This window comes from Crocuta crocuta, unplaced genomic scaffold (assembly GCF_008692635.1).
Source record: "Crocuta crocuta isolate KB4526 unplaced genomic scaffold, BGI_CrCroc_1.0 scaffold44, whole genome shotgun sequence".
Lineage (NCBI taxonomy): Eukaryota > Metazoa > Chordata > Mammalia > Carnivora > Hyaenidae > Crocuta > Crocuta crocuta.
In genome coordinates, this window is record NW_027530179.1 from 5,157,567 (window position 1) to 5,181,582 (window position 24,016).

General features: G+C 51.4%; 3 protein-coding genes and 1 long non-coding RNA gene across 6 annotated transcripts in view; 1 reads left to right on the forward strand and 3 right to left on the reverse strand.

Annotated features, from left to right (window-relative positions):
• Window positions 1–270: 270 nt before the first annotated feature.
• On the reverse strand, window positions 271–13,778 carry RSPH9 (radial spoke head component 9). Of its 2 annotated transcripts, none has more exons than XM_077764892.1 (5): window positions 13,509–13,778; window positions 9,794–9,947; window positions 7,533–7,656; window positions 6,927–7,073; window positions 271–502 (listed from the first exon to the last, which is right to left on the reverse strand). In XM_077764892.1, the coding sequence occupies exons 1-5, from the start codon at window positions 13,733–13,735 to the stop codon at window positions 342–344; spliced, it is 813 nt and encodes a 270-aa protein (XP_077621018.1). In that variant the 5' UTR covers window positions 13,736–13,778; the 3' UTR covers window positions 271–341. The 2 variants fall into 2 exon arrangements, with proteins under 2 accessions (XP_077621018.1, XP_077621017.1); XM_077764891.1 differs by having other exon boundaries at window positions 7,533–7,662.
• Window positions 13,779–16,433: 2,655 nt separating this feature from the next.
• On the reverse strand, window positions 16,434–20,066 carry MAD2L1BP (MAD2L1 binding protein). Its single transcript, XM_077764890.1, has 3 exons — window positions 19,816–20,066; window positions 19,054–19,319; window positions 16,434–17,391 (listed from the first exon to the last, which is right to left on the reverse strand). The coding sequence occupies exons 1-3, from the start codon at window positions 19,859–19,861 to the stop codon at window positions 16,879–16,881; spliced, it is 825 nt and encodes a 274-aa protein (XP_077621016.1). The 5' UTR covers window positions 19,862–20,066; the 3' UTR covers window positions 16,434–16,878.
• A 2,604-nt stretch (window positions 20,067–22,670) lies between these two features.
• The window catches only part of GTPBP2 (GTP binding protein 2), a 13,148-nt gene continuing 11,802 nt past the window's right edge, over window positions 22,671–24,016 (forward strand). The window contains exon 1 of one of the 2 annotated variants that reach the window (XM_077764888.1): window positions 22,671–22,690. The gene's annotated coding sequence lies outside the window, so the exon portion shown is untranslated. The remainder of the gene's footprint in view (window positions 22,691–24,016) is intronic. The other variant, XM_077764887.1, reaches the window with a different exon arrangement.
• LOC144232162 (uncharacterized) lies at window positions 22,741–23,887 on the reverse strand. The gene is made up of 2 exons (XR_013335321.1): window positions 23,455–23,887; window positions 22,741–22,981 (listed from the first exon to the last, which is right to left on the reverse strand). It is a non-coding gene; the product is annotated as an uncharacterized LOC144232162 (long non-coding RNA).

A 24,016-nucleotide genomic window follows, 5' to 3' on the forward strand; every position in this document is an offset into this window, starting at 1 on the left:
GCCAAGCAGGTTACTAGCCCTGTGTCGACAGCCTTTAGCTCTTCAGCTTCATGGGCTGCGAGGAAGTAAGTTGGGCCTTCCTTCCTCAGAGGGCTCATGGCTGTCCCCTCCTTCCCCAGCAATTTCCACACCCCATCATATCTCATAAGCACATTCCAGCCCTGTGCCACTGATCCAGAGCTGGGTCTCCCAAAGCAGAGGCCTCTCCTCAGAGCCTGGAAACCAGATGGAGGTAGAGGTGTGGAGAAGCAGCAGAACAGAACAAACAGACCAGATTCACGACAATTTATGAAAACAATGTTTAGACTCTACATATAAACTCCCCAGGCTGACCCCCTCTCCTAGAGCATGAAGGGGAGGTCTATGTTCTTCTCACCGGTGCCCACATAGATGTAGCCACAGTTCTTGCTGCGGGGAGCATGGAAGAAGGTGAGGCCTGGCCAGAGCAGGCTGCGCAGCACCACCAGGGCGTTGCCCTTCTCCATCTGGATGCTCCAGGACCCTGGGAAGAGACGGGCAGGAGGGGAGGCCTTGGATGCCATGGAGCAGAGCCCTGCCCTGTGTGCAGAGGTCCCCAGCTCCTTGGGCAGCCTGGCCCGGGTGCTAAGGTTGCAGTGGGAAAAGAGAAGACAATTTAATTATCTGGCACTTTACTCCTCCTGATTGCCTTTTAGCCATTTCACTGCTCATTAAAACCACTTCCAGCGGGAGGGCAAAGGAAATGAAAAGAGGTAAAGCACACCCCAGTCCATTTTGTTCCTGTCAGCAAGTCTAGTTAAAGGTTGAGTGGGGGAGGAAGTGGAGTCTGCAGGCAGGGGAGATGGGGCCCTGCTTGGGGAGGCTTTCACCAGGCTTCCTCACCCTATTTGAGGGGCAGTCACCAGTGGCCTGCAGTCCTGGTGCAGTTTGCCCTCTGCCGCTTTGCTTTCTCTTCCGCAGCCCCAGAAGCCTCTGCTTAGATATGGATTAGACCCGACCAGGGGTACACAGAAGTAGCGCTGTTTCAGGCCTCCCAACTCAATAGCCCTTCCTGGCAGCTGGTAGACTGGGAGCCACGCTTGGCGGGAGGGGACTTGGGCTGCAGCTAATGAGCCTTTTTGTGTGTTGGGTTTTGCCCTGGATTTTTGCTCCCCAGACAGGAGCAGCCCAGCCCGAGGCTGAGTTGTGCAGCCATGAGGACTTGGCGGGAAGGGCCTGATCCAGCTCCAGAACCAAGGGAGGGAGCCCCTGTGTGGGAGGAAGGAGCCTGGGAAAATCTCCTCTGGATGCAGATCTGGGGCTTCTATTCCCCTGCGCACTGAGGCCTCTCCCCGGCCCAGCCGCAGCTCTGCTCCAGGCCCTGCCAGGAAGGCAAATGCTTTGAAGGTTTTGGTGTTGGACCAGCCAGTGATGCGCTGGGAGCTGCACTGAGGCCTTCATCGGCTGCCAGCTCGGCCCGGCTGCTTGGCTCCCACCACCCCAGCTTCCCACAGGCCTCCTCCAGCCATGGCCCACCCTGGTCACTCCACACCCAATAGCCTCACAGCTTGGTCCGCACCCACCAGGGGCCACCCTGCATCTGAGAGACCTGGGCCCGACAGCAGCCTGACCCTGCTCAGGGCGCCATCACCTTCCCCCGGTCAAAGCCAGAACTCCGGTGCATGTAGGTGAGCTGGCACAGGCCTGCTCAGGAGGGGCCGCCAGCACAGAGCCCAGCTCAGCACTGCGGCAGCCTGCACCCGGTGCCACTGTCCCTTCAGGAGAAGGTGAAGTGGAAGCCACGGGGTGGGCTTCACTCCACTCCCCCAGTGCCCACACAGGCCATGCACCAGTGGCATCAAGAAGGAAGAGGGTGCCCGGGTTATCAGCCCCTACTGGGGTACTGCCCTGGCCGGAAAAGGGGGTAGTATTTCCCCCAACTCCTACAGCTTTGCCTCTCTGGGCACCTGCGGTCCTTTGCCTCCCAGACCTGCCCTCAGTCTAGAGGCCCTAGCCTGGTGCTTTCCCAGTCACTCAGTACAGAAAACAGATTGCCTGAGGGTAATGAGCGAGGGTGTGACAGAACAAAGTGTCCCCAGTGCCCTGTATTCAGCTTCTTGCCAGAAGCACAGACCCCAGGAAGGTACGTTCCCTAATCCCCCAGTCACACACACAGCACCCAGAGCATCATCTGGGGACAGTCCCTGCCCTCAGAGCCCACAGCCCCATGGCTCTCTTAAACTGAAAAGGATCAGGCTCTGCTTCACTTGTGTCTGCCCACCTGGGAGGGCAGCTTACAGCCTGCCTGAGCCAAATGCCCTGCAGAAATGAAAGCCTGGAGTCCCCCAGCCTAGTCTTCTCTCGGTTCACACTTGCCAGCACCTTGGCACTGGCTCCTGACCTTCCCTTGCACAGGGCTGCCCACCTAGGGTTTGGCCACTTACCTCTTGCTCCCCAGTAGATGAAGGGGCCCAGGCTCATCAGCAGGGCCCACCCCCACCAAAAGGGGACACTGGCAGGAATACTGAAGAAATGCAGTGCCCCCACTGGGGTAAGGGGGCAGTGCCAGGCAGGCTGAAGGGTGCTGATGGAGAATGGAAGTGGCATGTGAGGGCCCAGTCAGGCAACAGCACTTCCTCCCTCCCTCCCTTGCATTCCTGTCACACTCCTGTCCTCTCCTTGTCCCTGGCTCAGCTGGTCGCCAGGGAAACACAGACACTCAACGTGCCAGGAGTCACGTAGCATCTACCTGGAGAACCAGGCACTTGCTGTCACCTTCACCCACTTTTATTGCAAATGCTGGAAAGCTGGGTCCAGCCACTGGCATCGTGTCCTCTCAGACTCCAGGGGAAGTAACTTCCTGTGGTCCTGGTCTTTCCCAAGTCTCCCAAAAATGCAGCCAGCCACTCCTCTACAAGATGTTTTTTGAGGATGTGGTGGGGGACAAGTTGGTAAATCAGGAGTAGAGCCTCTTGGCAGGAAGTCCTCATGGGTTGCCCCAGGGCTAGGGGTCTCACTTTGCTAGTGGCAGCCTCAGGCTAAGGTATGTGTCCTAATTACATTCTCCTGCCCTCCTGAAGAAAGGTAGCAAAGCTCTGAGGTTTAAGTTTGAGGGAGAGAGGGGGCCAGACTAGGGAACAGGGCTCTCCAGACAACAGCAGGTGGTTTTAAACTTTCTCCTCAAACCAGCCCCACACAACTTGTCACACACGCAGAAATAGCCTTGGACCACTTCTCTCAGAGCAGCCGCACCCCCCACACCAGGGCCACAAGCTGTGGTCAAACCCCCTGGCCCGGAAGGCGAAGCACCTGCCAGCCAGGCTTCCAAGGGACTGGGGGGGGTGGGGACTGCACCCCCCCCCCAGAGAAAGCTGATCCTGGCACTGTGTTCCTCACCTGTTTGCAGTGTTCCTGTCCCCTGTCCCCTGCCTCCTCCCCAACCAAGGCCACATTTTAAAGGTAGCGCTCCTGGCAGGCAGGCATCTTGCTGCCCTCTGCTGCCTGAACTGGACATTGCTGCCTGGCTCACAGTGCTGGAGCTCCAGCTCCCAAGTGGGGCAAGAAGAGGTGCCCCCCCAAGCACCAGTGACCTATTTTTCTGAGCCACCTTCTATCTTAACATTTCTACTACCCAGCCAGTTTCACCTGGTCTTTCCAAACCTCTGTGAAGCAAAGACATGTCTGTCCTGTTCACGACAGTGTCCTGCGGTGCGGCACACGGCACCTGTCAGTAGCTATCTGCTGATGGAGTGAAAGGTTAAGGAGCACCGCATGGCAAGAGTGCTGCCTAGATATCTAGCCTGACATGGTGCTCCATCTGTCTCACCTGACTGCAGCCCAAGCTCCAAGAGCTCTCGGCTGTTGCCCTTCATCCACAGGTAGAATGGTTCTGTCCCCAAAGGTACCCACTCCCACAAAACGCTGTGGACCCCAGGGCACAGCAGGCCAGCTCAGGAGGGCAGTGGTGGCCCCAGGCAACATCCTTGCCCATCCTGTCTTTGGCCATGGCTGGCCCAGGAACAAGCTGCTGAGCTGGCCCTGCGTCCACAGGCACAGAGAGCAGGAGTCCAGGGACAGGCCCACCCTAAACCATACCTGCTAACAGATGACACAGAGTCCCCCGGTCAGTCACCTTAGTCCCAGAAAGGAACTGATCCTACCTGGGCAGAAAGTGACTGCCCAGTTCCATCCCTCCAGCCAGTGCTGATGTCCCAGGGAAGAACTGGGCCCCACTAAGCAGACAGGCTCCCATGGCTGCTATCTGCTTTGTACACAGCCTCCCAGCATCTGCTCCTTCCTTGGCAGGTAAGGTTGTCTGGGAACAAAATCAACACTCCAGCCCCAACCAGGTCATCACGAGGAAAAGCTGGGCTGACCTCCTGGAGGTATCCTGAGGGTGGCTCCTGGACCAAGGGAGCTGGAGGCCGAGAAGCTGTAAGGTTTCCCAAGGTGAGGCCAGGGGCATACCGCCCCTCAGGCCGCGCGCGCGCACACACACACGCCAGGAGCCCTCAGCAACCAAGGACAAAACCACATGTCACGGGCAGCCTGGGAGCTGAACCGTCAGTCGACCCTTCAGCCCTAAGGCCCACCATTAGGGCAGGATGTCTAAGGCCTCAGGCCACTGCGCCCCACTCACCTCCCAGGCCCAGGTCCTACACCTCCTGATGAATTCACTCGCCAACTAGACCAGCTCCTTTAGGAAGACACCCAGAGTTCCGTATCTTAAAACCCCAGCTGCAGGGAGAGACAGCTGCCTCCCGTGGCCCCTTCATCCAAGATGAAAGGGCTGGCAGAGTTGATGGGGTTCCCTTAGGAAGACTTTGCTGGGCACCCACACCCCATCTAGCTGGCTTTGGTCTTGGCTGCAACGGCCTTAGCACCCTTCTCCTCCCACCCCACAGGAGATGAGGCACTCCAGTGTCAGGCCCCTACTCCACCAGCACTGTGGAGGGAGTGGAGCATCCAGCTGCAGGTGAGAAGCCGGCCCAGAGCAGGGCTTTCCAGCCACTCCCAGGATCAGGGAGGCAGGGCTACTGCCCCCACATCAGGGCTACTAAGAAGACTTTTCAGCCCACCCCACAGACCTGGGTGCTGAGTCCCGCCACCACAATGTTCCTGGCTTCCTCTATTAACCAGGGACGTGCTGTCCCCTCTGGCTTCCGGATTAGACTGGGAGCACAGAGTTGGGGGAGATAACCAGAGTCTCTGAGAAAAGTGGGTCTCACGGGGCATTTGTGCCCTGGCCCCTATCAATATTCATCTCCCCTACAGGTCCAGGAGCCCCTTTCTATGCTTCGGGAGGTTTGACTTGGTTACCCCCAGATGGCAGCGGCCAGAGTGGCCATTCCTTGCTGACACCCCCATACCCACTTGGGACCATCGCTGGCCCCTGGGGTGCTGCAGTAGCCAGGAAATGGCCTCCAGATCCCTGCCTGGCCCTATTGCATCCCTGCATGCACCAGTGCTTTATTGTCCCAGACCTGCTCACAAGCCACCGGCAGCTCCTGCCCCCTTGGCCTTCTGGATCCTCGTAGGCCTGCCCCAACTGAGCTCTGGGGCTTTTTTGCTGCTCAAAATAGCACTAATATAATTACCGGTTTTCATTTGAGTCCTTACTGTGCATGAGGCACTGTGATAAGCATTTTGCGTATGCACTCACTCAGTTCTCACAACAACCCAATGAGGTAGAAACTGTCCGTATTCCCTTGTAGGATTGAGGAAATGGAGGCATGAGGAAATTGAGGAGCCTGCCCGAGGTTTACACAGCGAGTAAGGGGCAGATTCGGGGTCCCAGTCCAGGCTGATTCCAGAGCCCTTCCCTCTGCCACCCCACTCTCACCTGACTGGGAGTGGCCACGGGCCCTCAGAAGTGTTTCCCCTGCGTGGTGGGCGTGGGGATGGTCCTGCTGCTCCCACTATCCACTTAAAAGGAAATGCTAATCTACTTGACACCACAGTTCATGCCAGAGCCCTGGAGTCTAAGGTCCTAGCGTTTGCTCTGTTGTTGGGTTTACCCCTCCAAGCCTGTTTCTTCACCTGTAAAATGGGGATAGCTACAGGATCTACCTCCCAGGTTGGCTGTGACCATAAGGGATGGAGAGGGCTGAGTGTAATGCCTGGCACCCAAGTAGTGCCATTGCTTTTATGCACCGTCATTACATCCTTATTGCTGTCACTGTCATTGCCATCATCAACAACAGGTCCTTCCAGCTGGAGAAACACCAAACACAGGGAGGAAAAGAGGCAGGGGTGCTGCGTTGGCACCTTGAGTCTGGCCCCCAGTTGCCCAGAGCCTGGCAACTGTCCTGGGCTATGGCATCCAAGCAAGAGCGTCTTCCCAGGACTGGCGAAGCTCAGGGGAAGGCAATGGGGTCTCTGTGACCCCCAACCCCCAAACTCTGGGTGTGTGCCTGGGCCAGGTGGGCCCTGAATTCAGAATGGGAAGACCTCTGAGGCTATACGTTTTAAGACTTAAAAGAACCTCACACATGGCAGGAAGCAAATGTACAGAACTCACGTCCTTAGCAGGTGGTTTGCCCTTCAGTCGGTCAGCACCCACTCACTGAGCAGCAGCTGTATGCCAAGCGCTGGATCTAGAACTAACAGCTGAGATGGATGTGTGGCCGGTATTTTCAGGGATCTTTTCAGAGATGTTTGGGGGGAGGATTCCCAACCTGCCTCCTTCGAGACCCATATGGAAATCGAAAGAGGCACTGAGGGACTTCCTTTCTGTGGAAGCACATGGAAGACGGTACTTCCTTTTGTCTGCAGACATGTGCCAACTATTTATGATGAGCTGAGCCTGTCCTGGGCCCTGAGGAAGCCCCCGCCCTCAGGGACCTCCAGTGAGCCACCAGTTTCCACTCGGGCCCTTGGTTCCAATCTCAGAGGAGAATGGCAGATGGCGTGGCCCACTGCTCTGACCTGGGGGCAGATCCGATGTCCTCAAAATAATAGGCTAGTACCTTTGGGAATGTCATGCTCTAAGGAGTCCATGAAGTCCAGGGAGGGGTCCAAGTCAGCCTTCTCAAGCAAGGTCTTGTTCTTCAGCTGAACAGGCTCCCTGAAGTGGAAGTAGGAACTGAGCTGCTTGGCTTCAGACAAGGACAGTCCTAAAAAGAGGTGGTCTGGTCAGCCCCAAACCCCACAGCACCCCGTTTCTCCATGCAGGGGGCCACATGGAGGGGCCTGCAAAGGACTCAGAGACTGACTGAGAACCAAAGGGAGAGAAAGGAGTTAATGTTGTGTCAGCCAAAGCTTGGCCCAGGCCCTGCAATGAGGAGAGATCAAGGAAGAAGGTGGGGAAAGGCAAGGAGCCGAGCCCCACACAAAACCTGGGACCCAGGTGGCCAAATGCTGAGGTAGGAGAACCCTCAGGCAGAAAAGAGTGACTGGGCAGCCCATGCCAACCACCGATGCCAGGCCATTGGGCACATCTTTCCAAGTGATATGGCCACAGCTGTTCTTTCTCTGAAGAAGTGGGCAGCTTCCCCAGGATTCCCAGAGTTTGTCTGACTATGCGTGGGGGAGAGACGCTCTCCTGCCCTTGAGAGGGGCCCTGGAGAACTCACCTTCAAAAGTCCGATTGACATGGATAGGTCCAAAAGGGGTCTTAAAAAGGGCTCCTCGGGGGATGACAGCCACGGCCTTGTCAATCTGGTCGATGACAGACACCAAGCGGGTCTCTTCCTTGATCTGGACCTAAGGAGATAGGACGAGCCATCCTGCCAGAGTACCGTGTCCACTCACCACTCCACAGTGCAAAGGCCCTGTGTGACCGTCTGACCTGAGTCACCAGAGTGTAATGCCAACTCGATGGAAAATCATGCTCTCGCCTACCCTCCACTCAAGATTGATTCCCTCCCTCCCCCTCCTCTTTTTTAAATTGGTAATGCAGACTGATGGTGCAGTATTTAAAACTACTTTAAAAAAGCAGTCTCTCTTCCTCCATCCCTAGCCCCCCAACTGCCTTCACTGGAAACAACCACCATTAACAGTTTCTTATGTACTCTTCCAGAAACATCCCATCCTATCATCATATTTAAATGTTCTTATTTTGCCTTTTTAAAATATAAAAGCAATCATGCTCACCGTAAAATATTAGGTAATATAGAAATAGTTTATTAAATACTTAAAGAAGGAGTGCCTCTGGTTCAGTTGTTAACCAGCCAACTCTTGGTTTCTTTTGACTCAGGTCATGATCTCACAATTCATGAGTTCAAGCCCCACATCAGGCTATGTGCTGATGGTGCAGAGCCTGCTTGGGATTCTCTCCCTCTTTCTCTGCCCCTCCTGACTGACTGACTGACTCTCTCTCTCTCTCAAAATAATAAATAAATAAACTTTAAAAAAATAAAATACTTAAAGGAATTAAAACCACACAAAATCCCACGAATTTTGTAAAGAGAATCATGAATAACATATTGGTATACTTCCTTCAAGTTTTTTTTCTACGTATATATTTAAAACAAAATTAGAGTCACAGTTCATATTGTTTCAGATCCTGCTCTTGAACTTAACATTATTTCTCAAGCATCACCTGCTATTATAACATTTTCATGCAGATGAAATTTGGTTACAGTCAATTTCAAGGGCAACCCTGAATAAAAGGACTTCAGAAGGTGTCTGTGAGAAAAGCACCACTTGACAGGGAAAACGTGTCACCAGGGACGCTGAGAGTCACTCAGCCACCTAGTTCCTGTGACCTGCCATCTAGAATTTTTACAAATTAGAAACTAAGTATGTGCCTAGGCAAGGGGCTTCAGATATGGCACCTCATGTAATATGCATAGGCCTACAAAGTAATTATAATCCCAATTTTACAGGAATAAGACTTGGGGGTTAAATTTGTCAGGGGGAAAGGAGAGAGGAGTGGGGATGCCAGGTGTGGAATCACAGGCCTAGACCTAGACTTTTGGTATCATCCATGTTCAAGGGCAAAGGCTGCATTTTGAATTCCAGGTTTGCCTAGTTTCAAAAGTTGGGCTCCTTATTTTTTGACCTAGCAATTCCATTTGTAGGAATTGAACAGACAGCGTGCACGTAAAATGGAAAACAGCATTATGTTCAAGGTCATTCATTGTGCCGCGGCTTGTCAGAGCTAACCAAAACCTGGAGATATGCATTTCCATGAGTAAGACTCGTGAAATTTGGTATGTTCACGCAATGGTTGAAAGAATGGGGAGGCTCTTTAGAGCCCTGACATAGAAAGATCTCCAAAATATATCAGGTGAAAAAAGCAAGGTGCAGAAGTGTGTGTATCACAGGCTGCCATTTGCTTTGTATTAAGACAGAATATGTAGAGGTAAGGTAGCTGCTGAGGCGTGGGTTCATATAAAATCTCTGGAAGTAGAGCTTCTGAAACTTTAATGTGTATTCGAATCTCCTTGGAATGTGTTCAAATTCAGATCCTGATGTTAGCCCAAGATTGTGCATTTCTACCTCGCAGGGCATGGTAATGCTTCTGATCCAGACTGTAATTTGCATAGCAAGATTTGGACACACGCACGCACGTAAAATGGTTATATTAANGGACACTTTAGCTAACTTCCCTTTTGTACCTTCAAATTTCAAACCATTTTGGATATATCATCTAGTAAAAGAAAAACACGTAAAAAAGATACGAGAGCCTACGCACATCCCAGTGCCCCAGAGCGCAATGCAGACCCCCTCTCCCAGCCCCTGCCCGGAGCCAGGCAGCTGACGGAGTGGCTCACCCACTCTCCCTGCTGTCACTCAGGAGCTGAGTGGGATTATGCTGTTGCCCCCACAGTTTCTATGGGCCCGAGTTCTGAATGGCCCGGGCTTGTTTTGTTCTCTTGCCTTCACTCACCACCACTTCTTCTTCGCCCTCATTCATCTTCTGCAGCTCAGTGTGTTCATACTCATGCGAGGGGTCCCCCATGAAGCGACCCTTCACCACAGACGTCTGTGCCACCATCTCCTCCGTGGCAGGGGGCAAGAGGCTCCACTCCATGCAGTTCAGGCTGCCAACGACATCCCCATGGTCCTGGTTTCCAACTCCCCCTCACTCACGCTTCCTGCCACTGCCCCTTCTCTTGAGGGATGAAGCCCAAGAAAAGAGTCACAGCTCTCTCCCCTTGGAGGCAGTAAGTGCCAGTGGTGCACTCCACCCCCACGTGTGACGCAAGTTCCATTTTATTTTGTAAAAGCTCACAAAAGCTTTATGTATGCCAAAATTCCAAGAATCTATTTCCTAGATATCTGCACTGTGAGATTCCTGATGCGTTTCTAGAACCTCAATTACAGGCACCTCTGCTTTGCTGAGCCCCAAATTCATGCTCAGCCTGCCTACTGAACCAACAGCCTGGCCATCTCCCGTCATTTCTCAGGAAAGCCCGTTCAGGCTGCAGGGCCCATCCTCTGACCAGTCCGATGCTTCTCTCCCCTCCCACCAGGAGAGGGCATCCTCCCCTCCATTCTAACTCGCTCAGCCAGTGTGGCAGCTGCTCATCTTCCTGCCCTTCACTCTCCGCTGGCTCCTTTCTCAACATCAAAACTTCTCAGCTTTCCAAATGAACAGCCCCCAAATCCATGCCCCGCTAGAAAATATCCTCTTCCCATCCCCCTCTCCTCCCTCTCCAGCTCTGAAGAATAATCTCAGAACTGGGGCGTCTGGCTGGCTCAGTCAGTAGAGCATGCGACACTTGATAGCAAAGTTGTGAGTTCAAGCCCCATGTTGGGTGTGAAGCCTATTTAGTTAAAAAAATAAAAATCTCAGGGGTGCCTTGGTGTCTCAGCTGGTTGAGCACCCGACTCCTGTTTTCAGCTTGGGTCATGATCCCAGGGGTCGTGGGATTGAGCCTGCTTGGGATTCTTTCTCTCTCCCTCTGCCCCTCTCCACCAGGCTCGCTAAATAAATAAATGAATGAATGAATAAATAAATAAATAAATAACTAAAATATCTCAGAACAACTTGCCCTGTGGAAGCCTTGCTTCCCCTCACCTTCACTCTACCCACTACACGGTCATTTCTGTCCCCACACACACCCCAAAAAAACCTGCTTAGGAGGTCATCCATGGGACCTAAAAACCAACAAGTACATTCCATTTGTTTCCTTTGACATCTCCTTTCTCCTTCCTTCACTGCCCTGAATATTCCCAGGGATTTATTCTCACCCCTGTTTCTCTCTGCAGATTGGCCTACCTGACTCTACTGCCTAGTTGGTATCCAAAATCCAATCACCTCTTACCACTCCACTGCTCCCCGCTGGTCCAAGCCCCTATCGACTCTTACTTAAATACTACAGTAGCCTCCTAACTGGTCTCCCCAATTCCATACCTGCTCCCCTTTCAGTCTCGTTCCCACCCAACTGCCAGATCATGTCTCTGTGCAGAAGTTTCCACACACTACCCACAAAGCCCACTCCTTGCAATGCCCACAAAGCCCTGCAAGACTGTCCTCGGTCCCTTACCGCTCTGGCCTCATGTCCTGCCATGCTCCTGCTCACTTACTCCCCTCCAGTCACACTAGCTTCTGTGGGGTTCCACCAGCACTAAGTACATGTCTGCCTGGAGCCCTTTGCACTTGCCTGGAATTTTCTTCCTTCAGATAAACACATAGCTCACTTTCTCAGTTGTTTCAGGCCTCTTCACAAATGTTACCTTAACAGAGAGACTATCTCTGACCACCCTATTTAAAAATTATTTTTTAATGTTTTATTTATTTTTGAGAGAGAGAGAGACAGTCAGCATGAGCAGAGGAGGGTCAGAGAGAGAGAGGGAGACACAGAATCCGAAGCAGGCTCCAGGCTCTGAGCTAGCTGTCAGCACAGAGCCCAACACGGGGCTCCAGCCCACGAACCGTGAGAAGTCCTGAGCCGAAGTCCAATGCTTAACCGACTGAGCCACCCAGGCGCCCCTGACCACCCTGTTTAAGACTGTACCCCATTCTGTATTCTCTATCCCTCTCAGCATTGCGCACCAGCAGACATGCAATGTATGTGTTTATTTATTGTTTCTTCACACACACACACACACACACACACACACACTTGCACGCTATAATGTAAACTCTATAAAAGCAAGGACTTTCTCTCATTTACTACTGAATTCCTGGTGCCTAGATCACTGCCTGGCACATAGTCGGTGCTGAAGAAATAAAATCTCATGGAACAAAATGAGTCCCAAATCCCCATCTTCAGTCCAGACTTTTTGTCAGGACTTCAGATTTGTACTTAAATATGCCTCCTTACAGCCCTGCTCCCCAGTCACCTCATACCAAGTTCAATGGGGGTTTCCCTAGTCCTGCTTCCTGATTTCTGCCCCAGTGGGTGGCACCAGCACTTACCCAACTGCCTTAGCTGGAAGGAGGGGTCAGCCTTGACCTGCCCCATTCAGGCCCAAGTCCTGTCAGTGCTACCGCTTACATCTTTCCCACCCATCTCCTCCCCTACATTCCCTCAGCTGCCTCTCCCTTTCAGTCTCCTTCATCTGGACACTGCAACACACTCCTGAATGCTCACCCACTTCCAGGCTGGCCTGCCCACTCAGATCTAAACAGGCTCTTCTTGCTGAGCCCCTCAATGGCTCCCCATACCCTATGAACAAAGTTCAACCCACCCCCACCCCAGCCTCTCCATCCACCCTGTGGATGGAGACACCCTTGCCTGCCACTATCAGGTTTACCTCCTGCTGGTCTCCCAAACACTCCAAGCCCACTCCAGCCAAGTGTGCAGAACCATCCCCTCTAACTGGCATGCCTTCCCCTCACACCTTCCCTGAGGAACTCCTGATCAGCTTTCAGATCTCAACAGATCTCTTACTCCCTTAGCGATCTTAATTGCTCTCTAGAAGGCCTTGGTCCCCCTTTGTATGCACTTCTGTTCTGGTGTTAAAACACTTTACTGTAATTGTTGGGTTATGTGTCGGTCTTCCTTCCTAGGATGTGACTAACTTGGAGACTGGTGAGTTTTGGCCATCTCTGTAACCCTGTCTACACAGAATGCATCCAATCAATGTTGCATTGATGCATGACAGATACATGAGGTCTCCAACTCCCTGCGGCCTGCACTGGTTGTTTTGTAAGGTGGTGAGCTTTCCAACATTGCTGGGGGTAGTCAAGACAGGCGGGATAGCCCTGTATGGTAGTGTCCAGGGAATTTCCCCGTTATCCCTCCTCTACTATTCTGCATTCGTTCTCTACTTCCTAGACCGCCTCTTTTTGTGAGTCAACTCCTACTCCACCGAAGATGCTCCTAGACCCTGTGCCAAACAGCACCTCATTACCTTCCAGGCCTTCTATAACCCTTTGCAAACTGCGCTCTTCCCAATGACAGGACTGTACCTAGAGTCCACACCAGGTCTCCATTCTCTGGGAACTTTCACCTTGCTCTGCCTTCGTTCTTAGCCCGGCCTCTACTATAAACCTGCCAGCCTCCAAATTGCACGCCTCCCCCTGCCCCCGCCCCTGCTCCCCGCTCTTCCCCGGTCCCTGTAGGCCCCGCCCCTTTCGCTTCCAACCACACCCACCCCGTCCCAGCCTCTCAGTGACGGCCCCTTCACTAGCCCGGGGCCTCCGCCTCCACCTGTAGAGGGTCTTGCGTGGTGCGAGTTGGTCCTCACTCAGGCCCTGTGCGATGTAATAATCGCTGACGAGGCCGAGGATGCGGCCCCAGAAGAGGACCCGATCGAAGCGGTAATCGCGTTTCACCAGCGTAAGGGAGGTAAGCAGCGAGGCCCGACGGTCGGGGCTGAGACCCTGCCCGCTGCCGGACACCAGCTCCAGCGACAGCAGGAGGCTCTCTGCGTCCATTGCGCCCAAGACTCTGCTCAACGCCTGGCAGGTTGCTAGGAGAAGCTGTCTCCATGGAGACCAAAGCTCTGCCCTCCCCCAGCAGGAAGTACTCCACCCACCGCCTGAGGGCCCCGCCCTCTCAGAGCCTCAGGCCAGCGCTGCTCCACACCCAGCCCTTCAGAAAAGCTGGGAGACACACTAGCTCCAGTACTCTTTCCTTCTCGCGTTGGGGACCTCATGTATTCAGCTGTGACAGTAATGGCGTAGTTTCCCCTAACATAGATAGGCTACAGTGTGGGATTTTAAGTCCCCAGGTCCATGGATATTTTTGCCTTTTCCTGAGCCCTTCCAGTAGTTGTCATTTATTGAGTCCCCTATATGGAATGGGGGCTCGGGAAGAAAACACAACCGTGGCATTAGCTGTATTACTTCACTCCAGTGTGTCCCTTCTTAGCCTCAGAACTGTGTAAAGAAAGGGGCGCCTGGGTGGCTTAGTCGGTTAAGCGTCCGACTTTCGCTTAGGTCATGATCTCGCAGTTCGTGGGTTCGAGCCCCGTGTCGGGCTCTGTGCTGACTGCCAGCTCAGAGCCTGGAGCCTGTTTCAGTCTGTGACTCCCTCTCTCTCTGACCCTCCCCTGCTCACGCTGTCTCTCTCTCTCTCTCCTAGAAATAAATAAAAATTAAAATTAAAAAAAAGAATTGTGTAAAGAAAGTATTATGTGATCCTCTTGGCTCTAAAAGCACCTGAGTGGCTCAAGTGGGCTACGCAGCCAACTTTGATTTCGGCTCAGATCATGATCACAGTTTGTGAGTTTAAGCCCCACATTCTGCTCTGTGCTCACAGCTCAGAGCCGGCTTCAGATCCTATCTCCCTCTTTCTGCCCCTCCCTTGCACATGCTCTCTCCCTCAAAAACAAATTAAAATAATAATAATAAAGCCTAGGAATCTATGACAACTAATCCCCCTGCCCCCACCCTACAAAGCCAAGCCCTACAGAAGGGGGGTCCATTGTTCCACCATTCTCTTCAGTCCTCATGAGAAGTACAAAAAGGATGACATCACCTGCCACCTACATTTAGCTATCTTGAGCTCCACAACTGTTGCCTTTAGGCCCAAATGGTAGCAACACATAAATGGCCAGAATCCCACTGCAGCTGGGGCTCCTCACTCCCTGGGCTAGAGCCTGCTCCACATCCACCTCTGGAGTCCCCAGCCAAGGCCAACTAGATGAACAGAAGCCTCAGCAAGCTTGTCATCAGCGAAGGAGATTGGCCTTGTTGTTGATATTAACTGATCTCATTTCTGGATTCCTTTGGAGAGGACTCATGAAATCAGAATGATCTGAGCCCCAGTGCCAAGCCGAGAGAGAAATAAGTGTCTAAATTACCCGGATAATTACTTTGTTTTGATTATCTGGGCATCATTTATGAAGGCTTTTAAAATTTGAGGGAGCGGACAGTCTAATGTGTCTTCCATCTCAAAACAATTTCTAACTCCCTCGGTGAAAACTCTCCCTCCCCCCGTCAGACCCCTCAGCCTGTGCATTCCCAAGTGGGAGATACGGCCCTGTTCCTCTTTTGTAAGGCAACATCCTCGGATAGAAAACCAGCAAAAATTCTAACTGGTGGAATACGCTTTCATCGGTCACAGCACTGAATATAACCCAAACCTTTTGTTCTCATTGAATCCAGATTTACTTACCACTTATTAAGGGCAGGTTCCTTGTCAGGACCCAGTGTGAAGCCAGAGAAGGGAGTCCTGAGGCTTTCCAACGCTACCACTTTTGGCAGACTGAATGAGGTTAACTATTTCAGAGTAAGACCACACAGCACGTCCAGCACAGCGTACAGCACTAAGCCTCTGAGCCAAGTGGACTGGGTTAGAATTCAGGTTTCACCATGCAGGCAAGCTGTTCAATTTCCCCAAGCCTCATCTATAAACTGGGAACAATACGTACTATGGAAGGCTGTTACACGAGAAAATGTATGTAAAGTGCTTCAAATGTAACATAAAATATCAACTATTTTTTTTTCTTAAAAGACGAAAACATTCTTCTTAAAAATAAAAAGTAGTATATATTTATACTGTCCCTATTCTCTCACACACACACACCCCTACCTATCTCCAACACCAGCAGAGTAAGGATTCTGTCTTCAATTTGCTTCCAAGAAATAAGCAGCTATTCTCAGGGACTAAGCACGTCAATGCTTAGCAGTCAGGACACCGGCAAGCCAGAGAGAACAGCAGGGATGAGGCTGGCCAGTTCAGAGGTGCAGCTGAGAAACTGCCGCAGGCAAGAGAGCTGGGTTTGCCTGAGGATAATACTACCAACGGCAACTACCCGCAGCCACCAGACAGCTGCAATGGAGACAGGCTGGGCAGAATCCCCAAAGGGCCATTTGGCCTCAAGAGCGGATCCCACAGGCTTTACAAATACGCTCTCCCAGCCCAGTCTCTCAGCCCCCTTCCCCTGTGTGACCATTGGCACACATAATTTAATGATCACAAATACTGGTATGTGGCAAGGAAAGGGGGTCAGGCTAGGAGTCAGCTGATGAGGACTCTAGTCCCAGCTCTGACATCAGAGTGTTATAGAACTTTGGCCAAGTCACTTAACTTCCCAGGGCAGCCTGGGGCTGACAAAGAGAAAGAACTATTGGTCGTAAAGATCCTAGAAGCCCCGGAGCATAAGAGGCCAAGAAGAAAGAGAAAATATTTTCGTCTTAACCCTGGAAATCTTTAAAACAAGAGTTTCAGGATAATTTAATATGGATCCATTCACTTTTACATTTAACTTCATTATGTCCCTCGTACAAATTCTGAAAGACCACGGCGAAAAGTTTAAAAGGGCCACTTCCATAAGAGTGTTTGTCTATGGACTCGTATTTGTTTTCCATCCCTGAACAGAAATGCCTCACCCAGCACCTTCTGGGAAAACCAACCTTTGATTCAAAGAGATGTCACTCAATGATAATGATGACAGCCACAGCCATACAATCGGCCCACCAGGAAGTCTGAGGAGGGGAGGCAGGCGGCCCAAGAACAGAACATTCCTCTCACCAGGAAGCCACTCTAGCTCTAAGCAAGAGATGGGTGACCTGGTGCCACAGGGGGAAAGGTAATTGAAGCCATTGTGCTCACGATTAAGCAGCACCCCCATTCACTCATGGAAGCCTTTAAGTGTCACTGGTGCCTGGAACCAGATGTAATCTTCCCAGGCCGTGGCTGGGATAGAGGGTCTGCCACAGGATAGGGTCACAGTCAGTTTGTGGCCCCGGGTAGGCACTCGGTAGCTGAGCTTGGGTCGAAACCAGTCTTCTCCACAGTCACGGTGCCCCTGTGCCATGACAATGGTGCCCATGAGCGGAGGAGCCTGTAGCTCACTGAAGGCATCGGCCATGAAAATGGCTCGGAAGAGACGGCGCAAACAAGCTGCTGTGCTCAGGCTCTGGTCCATGCTGTTGGGGGCCAAGCGGGACAAGTCAAGCTCGTAGAACTCCTTGGGACTTAGGGCATTGCCGCCAAGGAGGATCAGCACTCGGGGTACTAGTGTCCGGGCAAAGAGACCCTCTAGGTGGCTGAGGACACTCTCCAGTTCTGCCAGGGCTTGTTGGCATTTCCTGCTGCTCACCTCAACAGCGGCCCGAGGTTTCTTCTTCATCACCTCCTCTGCCTGTGAGGAAAAAGAATGGTGAAAGGGAAGGACAAATGGGGGAAGCTAATGCCCTCTGAAGACCCCTGTTGGGATGCAGCAGACTTCCGGGACTAGGCTTCCACAGCCAAGACACTGGGTTTTATCAGAGGGCAATATGTCAAAATGGAAAAATGTAGTCTTTGTACAAAACCATACTTTCTCCCATGCTTAGAACAGAAAGACAGTACTCTGAAGCAGGAGGGCATCCAGAAATAAGCAACTAAAATAGTCAAGATTTGGTGGAATGGCAGGTAGTAAATTTTGCTCTGCCATGAGTGACAACAGGAAATGAGGATAATTTGGCTTAAGAAAGGTGATTCTGCAGTTGGATCTTCCAGTTAAATGTGAAAACTTGAACATATGCTTATTTGTGGTCCCATCTGAAATACTACTATTTCAGAGAACTGGGAAACAAACAAAGGCAACAACAAATTTTTGGAAAATAGAAGGCAGATAGAAGAATTCAAGGGAGCTGATTACCAAGGGCTAACAGAGGGAACCCCCATGAAAGCAAACTGATTCACATTGCAGAATCCCAGAAAGGGTTAGGAATTGGCAATTCAGGCATCACAGAGGAGTGAAAAGAGGGGGACTCGGTGAAAACCGTGTGAGGACTCTTAGATCACTTGCCAATTTTCTCCACCCAGTCTTCTCCAGACAGATGACTTTCCAATATTGATGTTTTGGAGTCCTCCAAAGAGACCACTAGATTCCTACCCAGCATCCTTAAAATGAAGGCTATCAGCTCACAAGGCCCAGCTATATATACATACAGAAACTTCCACTTACTTATGCTTTTTAAAAAAAATATTTATTTATTTTTGAGAGAGAGACAGAGACAGAGAGCAAGTGGGGGAGGGACAGAGAGGGAGACAGAATCTGAAGCAGGCTCCAGGCTCTGAGCTGTTAGCACAGAGCCCAATGTAGGGCTGGAACCCACGATGCAAGATCATGACTTGAGCCAAAGTCACACACTCAACCGACTGAGCCACCCAGGTGCCCCTCACCAGAGACAGAATAAAAGCCTTGAACATGACAGAGACCAAAACAAATAGAAAAAGGAATCCGGAAGAAACTGAAAGGAACAGAGGAAAATTTCAAAAATACAGTAATATCCTCAAGTAAAAGAAAATCAAATAGACAGGAAACAACAGGATGCTATCATAAAGAAACAGGAGAGGCACCTGGGTGGCTCAGTTGGTTAAGCAGCCAAGTCTTGATTTCGGCTCAGGTCAAGATCTCACAGTTTGTTAGTTGGAGCCCCAGGTTGGGCTCTGCGCTGACCCTGCCAACCCTGCTTAGGATGCTCTCTTCCTCTCTCTCTCTGCCCCTCCCCTGCTCACACACACTCTCTCTCTCAAATAAATAAACTTAAAAAAAAAAAAAAAAGCAGGGGAGAAAAGACAGTAAAATTACCGGGTCAGTTCATGACGCCAAAATGCAACACAGTAATTTCGGGAAGAGAAAATGGAGAAAGGTTAGACTATCATAGTGCAGGGTGAGGAGAAACTGACTGAAGTCATGGGGTTGAAACACATTCCCTACAGCTGCTTAGGCTTGACAGACCCTGCAGACTCCTCAGAACCCCTGTTCATCTGTCTACCATCTTCACAACAGCTTTCTCCCAAAGCCTGTGCCTACCTGGGGAGAAGGTTTTCGGTAGAAGTGTTTAAGCTGCTCATAGGGCAGAGGCAGTTGTTGGCGTTGGTACATGATATGCTTTAGAAGTTCACAAGTAAACCGACAGCAGCCTTCCTGGCTCACAGGCCCGGGAAACACCACTGGCACCATGCAGTCTCTGGGGCGAAAGGGCTCCGAAGGGATGGAAGGTTCTTGAGCGGAGGCAGTCTCAAGTAGTTCTACCTGGGGGGCGTGGGTTTCCTCTGACTTCTCATACCATTCCAACTCTAGGAGGTGCGCAGAGGGACAAAACAGACACTTGAAAACCTTAAAAGCCAAAGTCAGTCTTCTCAGTCCCTTGGACAGCGGCGGGGAAAGCCCGACACATTCCCTCCGCAAACTTCTGGGCGGGTCGCTGCGAGGAGATTCCCGACCCCAGACGCCTAAGGGGATTTAAGTGACGCCAGATGGGAGCTAGGGGAAGGGAGAATTTCAGACACCATGACCAGGCCTGCAGAAAGTGGAATCCCTGATCTGGGGAAAATAGTTTACAGTAAGTGTAATCAAGCGGGGTCCAGAATGTCGTCGAAAGGAAGACAGAGTGGGGGCGAACCAATGGGATCCAAGACCGAGGGGGCAATGGAGTCTGGGGCCGGGCGGGAGCCAGGAAGTGGGGACAAGGAAGACGGGCCAGAGAGAGGGCCTTGGGCTAAAAGACTGGGGGGTGGCGTAGAGAAGAAACAGGTCCCCTGGGCTCCCCGAGCTCGGGACCCCCGTCCTTACCAGGTACTGAGCCCGGGCACAGCACTTCCGGCTCCGGAGCCGCCATCACGACCTCCTCCCTCTTCTCCGTGCGGTTTGAATGGGCGCCCCGCGGGGTATCATGGGAAACCCACGCCTCCACTTCCGGCTCGGCTAGGGCGGGCCCGGGCACGGCACAGCCTCAGTAGTGGAGGCTGGGCGGAGCTGGGATTTGATCCCTGTGCTCGCTAGCAACACTCCCGCACAGGTACACCGAGCCCTTCCTGCACAGAGAACCCACGCTCTCTCAGATACCAAGCTCTGCCGCCTTCCTGAGGACCCTCGACCTCACGCATTCATTCTCTCCTGCATTCACTATTCGCTGTGCACCTACTTCGTGCCAGGCCCTGTCCTAGGTGCTGGAGACTCTGGCAAACAAGCAAGAGGCAGTCGCTGTCGTCAAGGAGCTTGCTACCTATAAACACGATACCACGTGACGAGCACGTGATCAGTTATATACAGTGAAGTGTGCAAGGGCTGTGGATGCGAAGAACCGGGCGCTTCACCTAGATGATGTGGGAGACAAGGGTGGTCCCAGAGGAAATGTGCCCAAGAAACTGTGACCTATAGGATGCGTAAAGGTAAAGAGGAGGGCCTAGGTATCCTGGAGACCTTGAAAGATATAAGCATCCTTCATTCAAGGAATGAAAAGAGTTCACAGTATAAAAAGAGTTAAGGCTGCGGTAGACAAACAGGATCCATATTATGGCAAAGCTTTATAAGCCATGTTAAAAAGTTTGAACTTGATCCTGTAGGGGGATGAGGAAGCTTTGAAAGCTTAAGTAGGGGAGTGACATGATTACATTTATAAATTTAATCTCTACACTGGCTGCAGTGAATAGATTATATTACAGGGAGAATGAGAGAGGAGGCAGGGATGCTAATTAAAGCTAGTGACTGCAGTTACCCAAGTGTATTGGTGAAACAGGCCTGAACAACGGTAGTCACAGTGGGGTGGAAAGAATTGGGTGAACCCTAGATCTATTTAGGAGGTCCAGTGAACATGATTTGGTGGTTGTTCCCAGGAAGAGGAGAAGAGATAGCGACTACAAGCAGGGTTTTTTTGAGATGAGCAACTATATGGCTAGTTGTGTCATTCAGTGAAGAGGGAACACTAAAGAAAGACCAGGTTTACTGGTGTATAGGTATGGAGAAAAGATGAGTTCTGTTTTTGATAGATTGAGTTTGCTGTTCCATTGGACAGTGAAGAGATATTTAGGAACACCATTGAGAATAGAGATGTATTTGAGAGTCGTCAGTGTAGGAGTGTACAAGATCACCCAGGGAAGGCAAGTAGAATAAGAATAAGCTAGGATCCTGAAGACACTAATATTTAGGGGATGAGCAGAGAGAGAAGAGACCGTTGAGGAGACTAAGGAGTGACCAGAGAGGTATAATGAATAATAAACAAGTGCCAGGTCATGGAGGCCAAAGAGAGGTGTGTCTCAGGAAGTCAGGAGCAGAGAGCAAAACATACCACAAAAGTACAATGATTAAAATACTGTGCTGTTGGATCAGGAATAAACAAACAAATAATAAAATAGGAGAGTTTTCAGAATCAGATCCATGTATAGGTAGATCTTAGTATATGATGAGGGTGACTTTTCAAAGCAAGAAACTTGAGACAGCTCCTTATCCATTCAAAAGGAAAAAAATCAAATTAGTTCCTACATAAGGATAAATTCCAAATGGATTAAAGATCTAAACATAAAAATAAACCTCAGGGCTCCTAGGTGGCTCAGTTGGTTAAGCATCTGACTCTTGATTTAGGCTCAGTTCTGAGTTTGAGCCTTGCACCACCAGCACAGAGTCTGCTTGGGATTCTTTCTCTCCCTCTCTCTCTGCCCCTCCCTTGTTCATGTGCTCTCTCTCAAAATAAATAAATAACTTAATTTTAAAAGTATGTAAAAATTAAACCTCAAAACTCCTTGAAGAAAATATTGAGGAATAATTCATAATCTAGGAGTGAGGTTACCCTATGCATGACACAAAATAAAGTACAAACGGAAGGATTGCTAAATCTGAATTTAAAACTTCTGTAAGTTACTATACACCAAGAATAAATGACTAATTACATACCAGGAAAAAATGTGTGTGTGTGTGTGTGTGTATGTGTGTATGTGTAATTTCATAGCCAACCACCTCATAAGCACTTCATAAGCAACCCCTCCAGGAAACCAAACACATATACCACCTCCATCCTCCCAGGACCAACCCCGTTTAGTTTACTCTTCTGCCAGCCTTCACTCCTGTCTGTGGTAAGTTATATTGTTCAAGAATGGGATATCAGAATGGGTTATCCCCTCCCATCTCTTAAAAAGAAGTTCTCTACTTAGGAGACAAGGGGATTGGGATGGAGGAAATGAAATTGTGTGTTGGGTGGTTGAAAGACTCCAGAAGACGAGAGGACGAGTGTTATCAGGTGAGTGCAGCAGGCCCTGGTTATCAAGAGAGCCCAGAGCTGGTGGTGGTGAGAATGCTGGGGTAATGGACTTGGCTCTCCCTTCCCACCCCCATCCTTCTTGAGATCTCCTACTGAGTTCCTCAGTCTCAGCCTCTGTTAGTTTCTCTGGAGGGGCTGTGCCACTGGCTGGAGTTGACCTCTGCAGTATAACCTTCCTTCAGTGGAACAGGGTCAAGAAGAGAGAAGTCGTGTGTCCTTTCAACCACTGAAGACCACAAAATTGGCTGGATTTGCTACGGCCCTTTTGCAGATCTTGATCCTTCTACTCCCATTGCTTTGGGGAGTTATGCCATGTGGACAGCAACCAAATGATCAGTAACCTGACACCCTCCTTGTGGTTGAGGGAAAGCCATGGACTCCACCGGGTCTAAACTCCTGAAAGGATCGCCAGAGGTGAGCCACTGCTGCTGCTTGTTTGTAGTTTTCCAAGGAAAACTGAGATCTGGCGGGAAGGGCCTTTTTTATTTCTTGACTGTGTGAGAGCATCTCGATGTTTGTGAAAGAGGGGAAGTGGACATAGGGTGAATGGTGAATCATGAGACAGCCATGGGGCTAAGAACTGAACCTTGGCGTCCTGACTCCCAGCCCAGCAACACTAACTGCTTCTCCACTCTGCCTTTCTAGTGTCTTTGTACACTGGTTTCTGTCGCTGAGTGTGTTTACTCTCTGCCGACTGCAAGAGCCCTAAAAAGCAAGAGAGATAGATGGCTTGGCAAGAGAGTCAAGATGTCAGTAATCTCCCGGGCCCTTGGCCAAGTTTCTATTACCTGCTACTTCCCCCGGCCACAGCCTTAGCAGTGGCTGATGTAACCGGAGCCCCGGCCCCGCCCTAAGTGGGGGGCAGGCCCCAGCCACAGCCCTGGTTATTTTAAAACTAAACTCGCTGTGCCGGGATTGGTTCTACTTCAAAACAAAGGGGAGGGGTAATTCTCGGAGGCGGGCATCCTTGTAGCCCTCAGGCTGCAAGGCCGGTTTACGGGTTCGGGCCTCGTGTCGGTGGCACCGCGGTCTCTCGGGTTGCTAAAACCAGCCCCCGGAGGGTGCCAGCCTGGTAATAAAGCAGTGACTACTGTGTAAAGGTGGCATAATCATCGCAATAACAGCCGTAATTAGGCTAACCACCGTCTGCCTCCGCCCTGGCATTCGCCCTGACTCACCCCGACGGCACGCCAGCAATCGGGGAAGAAATTGAGGCAGGGGTGGAGCCAGCCGGCTGGAGGGATCAGTCGCCCTGAATTTTGCAGCTCTTCAGGTCCAAAACGTGTTGTCTGGGATCTCGCTAAGGGCCCAAACTCTGGAGTGCCCACAAAGCTTGATTCTGATGTAAGCCCTCCGCTTTGGGTGACTGTCCCACTCCCAGCCCGCGGGGCTCTAAACTTCCCCTTAAGGAGGCTTTAGGAAAAGACCCACTGGCAGCACGGAGATTGAGAACCAGACTACAGCTCCCCTAGGCCTTTGCGCACCTAGGCTCCCCTATGCCTTTGCCTACGCCCCGAAGCCGCCCCGCGGCCCTTTGAGCCGCAATGCCTCCTGGGAGTTGTAGGGCACCAGGCAGCTCATTTAAGGGAGATCCCAGACTTGAGGACTCTATCTCCCGTGGTGCCCTGCGCGTTTCTGACGCGACCGGGGCCCGAGAAGAGTGGGGGCGTGGCCTGCGCAGGGCCCCACCCCGCTCTCCTCTGGCTGGCCGGGCGCGGCGGTGGCGGGAGGGGCTGCGGA